At 39.6% G+C, this 12,184-nt stretch overlaps 1 protein-coding gene across 1 annotated transcript in view; it reads right to left on the bottom strand.

The window, feature by feature from the left end:
- Window positions 1-9,317, bottom strand: part of castor2 (cytosolic arginine sensor for mTORC1 subunit 2) — a 30,681-nt gene extending 21,364 nt beyond the window's left edge. Inside the window, exons 1-3 of the mRNA XM_056397013.1 lie at window positions 8,823-9,317; window positions 3,952-4,022; window positions 1,972-2,165 (exon numbers count right to left, since the gene is read on the bottom strand). Of these exons, the coding sequence (XP_056252988.1) occupies window positions 1,972-2,165; window positions 3,952-4,022; window positions 8,823-8,935 (378 nt within the window). The 5' untranslated portion in view covers window positions 8,936-9,317. The remainder of the gene's footprint in view (window positions 1-1,971; window positions 2,166-3,951; window positions 4,023-8,822) is intronic.
- Window positions 9,318-12,184: the final 2,867 nt, after the last annotated feature.

Consider the following 12,184-nt stretch of genomic DNA (forward strand, 5'->3'; position numbering starts at 1 on the left):
TAATTTTGAAATATAGTTTAATTTGTAATCCATTGGCTTTTTCATTCACGACTGAAGTTATAGTAAAACTGGGCAGTTAATGCTCTACAACAATGATAAAGGTTTTTATTTAGTTGTCATGCAGCTCAGAACCTGGTGACGGAGCCGAGTTTAATGACAGGAGATTGATTTTGACTTGAATCAATAGATGAAGCCTTTCGACAAATGTGTTGTTCCTGATACAGAGGTGATCTCTCCGGAGCAGGTGAAGTACATTTACATTGAAGTATCAGTGTTTCTTTATCCAGGGTGAAAGCTTTTACTTCAGTTGAATTTCTGTGTGTGTGTGTGTGTGTGTGTGTGTGTGTGTGTGTGTGTGTGTGTGTGTGTGTGTGTGTGTGTGTGTAGCTGCTCTGAGCGGCTTGCCTCAGTCTGGATACTTATGGCTCCGTCTTAATGAGTGTATTCATCATTTGGGTCAGGCTTTACCGCTTTATGTAACACAAAAGATCCTAACAGTGGAAAAAAAAAAAAAAAAAAACACACACACACACACACACACACACACACACACACACACACACACACATCTTAAGCTGGTCTGCTCAGAGATTCGGTAACACAATCCGACACAGTGTGAGACGAGGATGGGTGGTGGTTGTGGGCGACTGGGTGAACGCAGCAGTGTTTTTGCCTCGTTTTATCTGATACACCGATAATTAGGATTGTGGGTAAGAGCAGCCGGTGTCGAGACAGGAAACAGGCCCGAGTATGATACCTGGAATTCCAGAAAGAGGCTGAGCGCCTGATCCCCTTTACGTAACAGATTACCAGCATCGACACAGGTTTTTTTTTTTCTTCTTTCATTTTCATAAACATGCCAGAGCTGTTCAGCAGACCTTGTTTTTCCACTAAAGCATGGCAATAAAAAAAAAGACTCCCTGTGCCCAAATATGCTTCAGAATGAGAGAGGATTTCTGTCCTAAACCGAAGGAGGTGCGGCTGTGGAAGGGACATTATATCCGAGGTTATTGCTTTTTTCATGTCGGGCATGTGGACGTAAACAATTGTGTTGCCAGTGGTTGCGTAACTGACAAATAATGTGACTTTTAAAGCATCAAAAATAGATAAACAAATATAATTCGCTTTCTAACTGCATCCAATGTAAGTGTTTAATGAGGCGTGTGATGTGAAACAAAACAAGAAACTCATAAGTTCCAATCAGTTTCGACTAAGTTAGTATTTTATTGGATATTGTATTGTTTGCTATTTGTTGATTAACAATCATGTCATTAATTTTAAAGTATAGCTGATATTCTTACATTTACAGGAAATGATGCATGCATATAAGCCGGCCTCTTACTATTTGCAATTTTATCTATAAGATAAAAGCCTCACAGTTTTCTGTTCACTCTCTTGCGACTGAACCAGAACTTCACATTAAAAGCGGTCAACCGGTGAAACACGGGGTGGCTTTTATTGTGAAGGAGCCACAAGAAAATTATATCATCCATTACAAACCGCGGCTGTCGCAAAACGTACAGAGAGACGGTGGAGAAGAGAACGATGGTGGTACTGGGATATAGTGTAGTCACCCTAAACTTTCAATTACAGCTGCACTGTAGTTTTTATTCCCCAGTTTTATCTGTTTGATTATATTTTTGTGTATATTTTTTACCTTCTCTTCTATTTTACTCTTTAATTCCAGTTTAAATGTGCCTTTTATGGCCTGGGTTTCTTTAATATCTTTTGTCAGTGCCTTTTATGTCTTGTATAATGCACTTTGAGTTGCCTTGGTGGTAAAAGGTGTTGTACATATATTTACACTTAAACTTATACAGAGACTAACAATATATATTTTGTGTGTAGTGACCGTACATATTTTCCATCTGCTGGAGATTGTGATGAAGATGTTTCAGAGGAGAAAATTGCAGACAATCTCTCAACATGGTACGAAACAGTAGCTACTGGAACATTATTATCCACACTCACCAGAATGAAATCCGTCTGATACGTCGACAGCATGAAAACAGAGATGTTGTGGTCGGCCAGCGGTGCAATGACTGATTTGGCGATTTTGGTGACTCCGATGGGCTGCGAATTGGAGGCGTTGCCACCCCCGGATACCACGTTGAGGGCCAACCATGTGGCATCGGCAACACTGATGTGCTCCGACTGTGGCAGCTCTGGGAAAGGACAGACACGTCGTGTCAGAAAGAGGTGCAGTAGAAAAACATGTCTGCAGCAGCTCTGTCCCCAAATTAAACAACAAGCCGTGAGGCGAGGGGATTTCAACTGATTTCAGACACACAACACAATGTACTCAGTGTCAAGGGGCTTTTGTCACAGTGACTGTATCACAGTGTTGTATTCATAACGCACAACAGTGACTTGTATCTGCAGCCAGTTCATGAAACTATTTATTAAATGTCTGCTGCCTCTTCCCTGGAAAAAATGCACAGGTGAAGATAAAGTTCTGAAGTCAGAGAGGACACTAGTTCTAGGAAGCAATGAGTAATAATGACTGTTCCTCATTTTTGAGGTGCAATAGTTCCTGTTTTTCACCTTTTGTGCTGATACTTTTGTTTTAAGAAATACTGAGTGCTGTTACTGATGCTGTCAACACCTGGACTTAAAAGGAAATGCAACATTATTACTCCACCGTATGTTGGAGTCAGAGACAGGGCAGCAGCCCCAGACTGCGTATTGAACAAGCTTTTCTGCCTGTCCTAATAAATTCTGTCTAGACGGTGGATCTTTCTCCTGTCTGACTACACTGTCTGAACAGGAGAGAAAGATACAGTCAAAGAAAAACAATGAATTCTAACGAGACATTTGACTTTCTGACCAATAATTCAAACTCATCAGCTTTAAGAGAACGTGACTTTGGAAAGACGGAACTGAACATTGTTCCTGTTACAGATGAAAAATGCAATTAATAAGAAATAAAATGCACCTCGCACCAGTATGCACCAGCCGTACTGGGTGCTGGAGGTATGACTAGTAGCTTATGGTGGCTAATGTTAGCTAATCTTTGACATTACTGAGTCAGTTTTCTGGCTTGAAGACTCCTCTTCTCTTCTCAGCTTCTCAAGCTGCTGTAACATCACACTCGTCATCACTTGTGGTTTTAACTGAAAGAATGATCTCTGGGTAATTCAGAGCAGAGGCTCCGCAGACATTAACACTTTACACAGAGTTGTACTTTGAAAGTGTGATCGTAAAACTGATTAGAGCTGCAACTACTGGCTGAATCATTTATCAGATGATTGAAAGAAAATAAAGTCGTTTTTTCAAGTGAAAATGCCAAATATTTGCTTCTCAAATACGAGGAAATCTTTTCATATATGACAGTAACGAAATATCTTTTGGTTCAGGAGTGTTGGTCAGAAAAAATAACATCAATTAATAATAATAATGAAAAAATCGACTTTAATGTAGTCAGTGTACTTTAAGTGGATATAATAATTAACAATGATAGACATTTTTACTCCAGTGTTTAGTCTTAATTGTCCCTTGTAAACATGCATATGGATATAATGCATACTGTCCATTTTAAGGTCAGAAAAATGTATTTTCAGTCTCTTTTGGAAGTTTTCACATTGTTATCCGACACCGTCTCCTGGAGTTTCACAGTTTAGTAGAAAACAGGGACTAACACACTGAGAGCCAGTCACCAGTACAAAATACCTGAGCCAGTTACGCAACAAATAGCCTGTAGTCTCCAGGGTAACCAAGGAGGGTCACCCTGGAAAAGGGTGTGCAATGACATGGATTCATTCACTCAGCCAACCACAAAACACAGCGAGCGGCAGCTTGGCCTCACATCCATAATGACAAAGTGTGCTCAAACATTGGCAGCCGACGCTACGTGGTACCGGAGAGACTCTGAGATTGCACAATGTGATCTTTTCCTGCTGCCCGATCTATGGTTGCCACAGTGACTTTAAAGATCCACGAGGCGAGGCCCACCTTTAAAGCCCTCCTCATCCACGATAATGGTGTAGTCCTCCGGAGTCTCCGTCAAACTGAAGAACTTGCATCTGAACAGGAGGGAGAAACAAAGAGAAAGAGGACGGATCAAGTAGATGAATTCATGATAAATAAATAAATAAATAAAAGAAACAGGCACAAAGCTCCCTGCCGGACAGAGCTTGACTAATGTCTCAGTTCAGTCTAACAGTTACCGACTCCTGCTGCATTCACAACACACATCAAACTGTCTGTTCGCAGCATTAAGGAGACACATTCATCCGACGATGAGACGTGCAGGGACCAACACATCGCTTCATCTCGGCCTGTAAATGTCTTCCTTATCGTTTTATGTTGAATATCAGGCTCATAACCACATCATCAGTACAGCACATTGCTGCTCATAAACCTCCCCAACAGGAAGCGGGAGAAACCCGGCTGTGAGAGGAATCTGAGAGATACACAGAGCCGGACGATTCGACCCGATACCAGACTTACCTCGATAACAATTCATGTAACAACATCAGTGATAATGAGCAGTTTCCACAACACACGTTAGATTGTGAGCAGTTTAAACTGTCAAGCACAGAAAGCTGCTGGGGTCAGATTCATGATCTTGTTTGTCTGAACTGTGATTTTAAATAGAAGTTCTTGTGTTTACTCAACATTTACAGTTTGACTTCTTTTGTTGGGGTTTTGTAGAAAAACATGTTTATGTTTTTCAGTCATTTCCAATTTCGGCGTGAACATCACAATTATCCTTGCGTCAAGATTTAATTCAGCAACCCGGGAATGTTGTAGGATGGTAAAGCATCGGTTTGAAATGACGTCCAGCAGACTCTCTTAAGCACAAAGGGAAGCGGCGCTCTGGAAAAACACCACGCACAACACTCCTGTGATAATCACATTCTTTACCGGCCGGCCGCCGAATGCTCGCACTTCATATTTGGCTGAAAGGTGTGAACAGCAGCAGGAGAGTAACAGAAAGACTCTCTGCAGCGCTCTCTATGGAAACCGCAGCATTTTTCTCTTGGAATTAAAAGAGCTGTCAAGTGTCACTTTGACTTGCAGTGTGTTTTGCAGAGGTAGAACATTAGGATGATGAGCTCTGGATTTTTTTTCTTCGCCTCGTGCCCGGGCTGACAATCATGATCGTGTCACTGCTTAATGACTTACTTTATTCTTTGACAGCGTCTTTCCAGATCAACAATGAAACAGCAAATCAGTGCAGAGATTCAGCGCATCTCATTTAGCCTGCGTGTAACCTAGTTTTTAGATCAAACTCATAAAGTTCATAAGCTTTGGAATTATCCCTTTGAAACATTTCACAGTGCTTATTTGTGTTTCTATTTTTTTAATCTTGTAATCTCAGATTTTTGATAAATGCCAGATAAATAAACTTTATTATTATTATCATATTATTCGAATGTAAAACACTGCGACTCACAGCTCTAACAAAACACAGAAAAATCAGACACATTAACTGAAACTAACCTGATTTATTTTCAGCAAAACCACAGAACAGTTCCAAACTAAACACTCCCACACAAGTTAACTTAGTTTGAGACCTGCTGATTTAATACGTGTTGTCAGGAGGAAAAAATCTTCAGATCTTCAGACCGTAAATGTTAAATGACTGTAACTTCTGTTCCCTGGAGGAGAGGAACGAGGTACGACACATTAAAGTACAGGGCGTGATATACATACATGTTGTACCGAGTGAATCGACTGAAGGGGAACTCCACTCTTTATATTTAAGGCTGGGTATTTATATTCAACGCTGGGACACTGAAATGTATCCGTGGCATCAAGTATCAAAAAGTATCTGAAGTTGGAGTCAAATGTCTCAGATTCTGAGGCTTATTTACTCTTTGATAAGATATTTCATGATTTATATGAGGAAACTCTTTGTTTAAACTTTAGATTATGTTTTATTTCTTTAAAAACAGATGCTAAAGTTGCATTAATTAAATTTTTTTGGAGCTTTAGTGGCAGAGAAATGAGCTGAAAAGACAACACTGATGCATATACACAATCACCTCCTGACATTGTTAGCAAACAGGAACTTATCTGCACATCCAGGACACACAGAGAAACATTAGTATTCATCTGGAGTCGTGATCTGACCACCTGACGAATGTCCCTAAATATATGACTGTTTACCTACTAGATCCTCCACCATACTCACCAGCTGGTCGCCAGCTTTGTTTGTCGGCCGGAAAACCAAAACAATAAGCTACAAGAGGCTCAAACGCTCAGTGAAGCTCATAGTTGGTTTATAATTTTCTGTAGGTTTGTCACTTTTCACAGTGTCATTTTATCCACTGTTTATATAAAGATAATGATATAATAGATGCAAGTTGATATTCCCTACGATAAGGGTTCTGTGAAAGAAGTATTACATCTGTACCAGTGTGTCAGGACTGTGTTGCTGCTGAAACTTATCGATCATTTTCACAGCAGTATTTATATTTGAAGACATATTTCCGCTAAACAAATGTGCATCCTAATCACAGCAGGAAGTTTTCCTCTTTGTGCATTGTGGATTTTTCCCCAAAAAAACAAAAAAACAATGTCCGTCAGTCGCTGCGAATGCATGGAAAAAGAGACACGATGGAGTAAAACAATCAGCACCTTAACACACCAAATCAACACGTGAGCATGAACACTGTGTTCAGCAGAGAAAGGCAGCACAACAAAACACTGTGACAAAAGATGAAAGTATGTTGTTGTACTGCTCATCAAGGAGGAGGCGCTGAAGTTTGCCAAAGTTGTTGCTTCAACAACATAAAGTGGAGGATTGGAAACTGGTTGCAAAACCAGTGTCATCTGAGGGACACTCCTGTTCTGCAGTCAAATGATATGAAGTTATGTAATCATTAATGAATGCCTGCCATGACCACGCAAACATCCAGCCTCAGACAAGGTGCACCACTTCAGAAAAATCTGCCCCCAAACACTAAATCTTGTGTGCGGCTAATCCTGGGAAGATTTGACATTCATCCGATCAAAGAGAAGGAGCCTTTCTTCTGTTTTCTTCTCTACTTCTCTGTCACTGAATTTCCCAACATTTCCAACTTCCTTTAAACAAAAAAATGAAGTCTGAACTGATGCTATTATATATACTGCCTCACTGGCATGAAGACCACAGAGGAGGGAGGGGGGGGAATTACAAGAAAGACAAATCTAACGTGTAAAGATGAAGTCAATTGTTTACAAGTGCCAGTTTAGTTGTTAACACTCGAATCCAGAAAAGAAAAACTGTGACTGTTTCCGCTCTGCTGCATACCAGTTAAGAAACCCACACACGGACTGGACACAAAGGGTAAATGTAGCACACACACACTGTGGATGTGGACGCAGTGTGAAACCAGGTCTTTGAATGCATCGCTTTCAGGTGGATGAAAATTTCTCTTTCGGCTCCTGCGAAAGATTAGCAAAAACATTTAACTGCTGTTTGTCACAAAATCAACTATAATTGGATATTAAATACAGGTGAAATGGATACGTCACTGTCTGATGATCTCTTCATATGAACTATTATTACTTGATGTTCTTCATATTCACAACTGAGCTCAGTGATAATGAGCTTGTAATGCCTCATGAAGAACAAGGACAAAGGAGTTTTTGACTCATTTTTCAGTTGCTCGTGATTGGCGATAACAAAGCTGCAGTAACACGTGTGACAAACAAGTTGGCTCAAAAACAAAATCACATCTATCATGTATTTACTTCCTCACTCACATCAACACGGTAAGTTCGGCCTCTCCTGGTTTGACACAATCATGAAGCCCAAAGCTGCTTTAAAAAGCGACTTGATGACGTAGTCAGAAAAAAAATAAAGTGATGACCCAGACTGTGTATATGTGTGATCAAACATGGGTCATGCATCCAACCAAGAGGAGGCGAAAGTGATGAGATTATGTTGCTGGGTTAGTAATACAACTGATTAGCCCTAACAATATAGATCTATTACATCATTTTTTTTCAAGCAAAAATATCATTTTAAACTCTTATTTTGTGACAGTTAATCAAAAGAATAATCTGCACATGAATTGATAGCTACAATGATCATTAGTTAAATCCATAGGGGGGGTTTTGATTACATCATGTAATGAGTAATCTGCAGACTGTGTTTTATCAGTAACTTCTCCTCCTCAGCACAGAGGCAGAGTTGATTACCAGTTCACTGCCACACTGGGGCAAATAATGACTGACTTACCCTGTTGTAAAACAGCCAGGGAGGGCACAGCCAGTGTGTCAGTGAAGTGCACTAATTTGCTTATGCTAATATTATATTAATAGACTGTTGTGGTAATAAAAAAAATGACTGCACAACAGAAGTGCAAAGGCCTGTTGTTGTGTCACTGGCTGGGGTATTTAAATGAAAGTTTCCTGAGGGGGAATGGCTCATACAAGTTTGTCTGATATGGTTATAATATTCCTGATAGAGGTACAAACAGGCTGCACACACACACACACATACACACACACACAAACACAGACACACACTCATACAAACAAACACACACACACACACATACATACATACACCCGCTGGCGTCGACCCAGCTACAGATGGCACAAAGCTACAAAATGACACTACAGAACAAGGATAGGCCTGGAAACCGGTGGCAGAGAGCAAACACACTCGGCTGCTCTCAAAATAACACCTGAATCCACATCGACAACAAACTGCAGGCGCTGGCAGGAGCCGGAGCTTTCAACACAAGTACATGCAGCCGCCGGCATTAGTTTGCTGTAATGTTAACAACAGCAGAGCCCTGACAGTAAACACGTACAGCAGCGAGGAGCAGCATAAATGACACTGTACATTTCCACACAGCTATCAGGTCTGTGAAGTTACCTACCTTGTTTTGGAGGCCAGGAAGGCGAGTTTTATTAATCCGTGAGTGCAAATCTGGATCCCCTCTTTCTCTATACTCGCCACTTTCAAGCTGTGCTCTAAAATATGAAGCTCCATCTTTTACGTCTTCTCATTTGAGGAGCGACTAAAATGTAAAAAAAAAAAAAAAAAAAAAAAAAAAAAAAAAAAAAAGGAAAAAGCCTAGAGATACTTTCAAATAAGATGCATAAATAAATAAATATACGCGCGCACACACGCGTACACACAAACACACACACACGTCTGGCGAAGGCGTTTTAAATAGAGAAAGAAAGAGGGAGGCAGGGTGGAATAAAGAAAGCAAAGAGGTGAAAAACGGACCTGCTGTCAAACGTGCGACGGAAAAGCGCACACTTCTGGTCAAGGGTTTTCAAAATAAAAGTCTAAGGCACAAGCTAAAGCGGGTTCACTGAAGAAAAGCACTGGAGTCTTTACATCTGAGTCACAGAGTTAAGAATCAGTTAAAATATAAATGAATGAATAAAATAAAGACTAATTGATTATAATCAATAAATTAAGCATCAATCAAAACAATATTTTTTTAACAGCCTAAACTCAATCAATATAGAAACATTGGGATACAACATTTAGACCTTATTATTGCTAAATGTAATGGTAACATCCAAATACGATTAATATATTATTACTTTTATTATTTCTATTATTAGGTAGAGTTTTTGTATAAGTGGATCTAGATTTAAACAGCGTTTTTTCCGAAAATTTCAGAGACATTTAAAATTTAATTTATAAGCTTATTAAAGAAATCAAACATGAAAATCCAAACAAAATAAAAAAAAAACATTACCTGCTGCGAGTATGTATTACCACAGTATTTTTATATTAGTATTACGTCTAGGCTACACAGACAAAATAATTTTATTAATTTGAATGGAAATACTGTTTTATATTGTTCCAATTCCGGTGCCTTTATTTTGAAGAAGAAATGCGAAAGCGGAAGTGACTGTCTGACCAGCTTCCCGTGGCTTGTCAGACCTGTTCAATGGGAAAGCAGTGGACCGCTGGTCCCCATGTTTGCTCTACGACTGGAATAGTTAGCAGCTGGTCGCAGTGAAACAAACAACTTGCCATTCAAACGAAGGGGGCGGGTCTGCAGCGGAGCAAGGCATCATGGGAAACGTGGTTTTCTAGCGTATTTGTCTATCCAGTGCAATGTGTTGCGCATTGGATTTTTAAATTAAAGGCTAACGAGTAGTAAATAGGAATTGTGAGTACTACACGTGAGGAGGAGCAGTTGTTTAAAACAAACAAATATAACAAACCACCTCCACCATCTTGGATGAGGAGTACAGTCAGAGAGACTGAGAGGAAGTGACACCAAGTTGAAGTTATATTATAAACCTCATGTAAACCTCAATTAAGTTAAATTCACAATAATTGGCATCCTGTTGCGTTTCTCGTGTGTATGTGAATAGTTATCCCTCGCTGTGCGGCTGCAGTGGAAAAACAGTGCACAGCAAGGTGCAAATTACATGGACTATACAAACAAGCTTGGGCACATCTCCACCTACATCCATGAACATGTTCATCACATGTATGGGACAGGTGCAGAGGAGGTTCTCTTCACCACTTCCTCTTGTTCTTCTCTCATCTGCTACCTGGGTGTCTGGTCTGTGGTTTACTAACTATACTGCACTAGATTCCCCTGAAACCTCCTGTTCACTTTGTATTAACTGGTTTTTGGTCATTTGATTAATTGCAAATTTGTTCCGACTTATTCTGCATTGTTGCAACCCTGTGTATTTGTATAAATAAAGTTTTAAAGGTCGCATATTTTACACTTTTCCAGTGTTTTATTTGTGCTTTACATCTCTCTGGAGGTCTGACTGTATAGTTGTGACATCACAAAGTTACAGAAGTCCTTACAGCTCGTTTTAAGGCTCAGTTTCTGAATAGTGTTCGTTTCTCTGTGGACTGAGCGCTTTCATACTTTCACAGTATTAACGTAGAACCTACATACAACCTTTATACAATATGGGACCTTTAAGACATTCACCATTTTACATTATATTGTCCACATATGTTGAATATTCCTAAATAAAGTTATATTTAATCAAAGTAACTGATGCACACTGACCTCGGGGCCATGTATAGTCTTCTGTGTGCATTGTAGTTGATGGAAACTCCTACAGGAGTTCAAACAAGTTGCTTGCTATCCATCGCGTGTTGAGTATTTTGGCCCAGAGGAAGAAGATGTGCACCAACCTTAAATCCCTGCCTCTAAATCTCAAGCCCCAAAGCGAGCAATCTAGAAGTGCTTCTTAATCCTGCTTTGAATTTTGACATGCCACATCCTGAATATCACCAAAATTCAGTCTTTCTTGACTGAATTTCTCTCACTGACACTGAAAATGTAGTTTTGGATGGTTTTTAATCACATAAACAGGCACCACTGCCGCTGCTGCTCCTTCCTTCCACCATCCTAACCATCCCTTTGCCTCAAAGGCGACCCTTCTGCATTTCATTTGAAAGTCTTAAACCACTTCCCTGACAAGTATATTCCTCCCTACGAAATCACAGAAGCACCGTGGTGTTAATTGTTTCGAGCCGAGGGCCTCTGTCGTTGCAGCATTTCCAGCCAACACTCTAATTGCATAACATTTAGTTGTAACAGCCCACAAAACAAAGTATTAATTAAGCAAACAAAGACAGGAGCTCTGCTACAACAACAGAAAGATAATTGTATGAAAAAAGAAAAAAAAAAGCATTTCCCTTGTGTCAGGCAGCTGTTGTACTGCTAATCTTCAGATGGGAATTGGAAAGCAAATAGGTCCCTGGACAAATAAATACACAAACGATAACATACGCATTTACGCTGAAGCATTTCAAGTAATAGTAATTTTCCATTGTGGTTTATGTTTATGTATCACACGACGGATTAGTTTAAAGGTGTAGAGATTTCCCTTTCCCCTTTGTAGAAATATTTTATGAATAATTATCACCTATTATTTATGAGTTCATGAGTTTTTTAAAGACATTTCCTTGTGTGGTAAACTGGAAAAATTCAATAAAGTATACAGTAGTTAAAATCTGTGATGAAGACATCACCAGCTAAAGTCATTCAGATATACTGTCATTTATTTCTTACACACATGAGACCTACAGCGCATTATACACCAATAAATGGCTACCTGTGTACAGTATGTTGAACCTAGGTCTGCTTAATGTATCTCCATTTACTTTTCACTTATGACTTACATTATATTACATATTGATTACTTGGAAGTTGGTTACAAGTGGGTCTTTTATTGCTTTGTGCCTGAACCTGAAACCGGCGCACTATCAAAGCATTAATAGGTTCATTTAGCT

Source organism: Seriola aureovittata, chromosome 15, assembly GCF_021018895.1.
Source record: "Seriola aureovittata isolate HTS-2021-v1 ecotype China chromosome 15, ASM2101889v1, whole genome shotgun sequence".
NCBI classification, from domain to species: Eukaryota; Metazoa; Chordata; class Actinopteri; order Carangiformes; family Carangidae; genus Seriola; species Seriola aureovittata.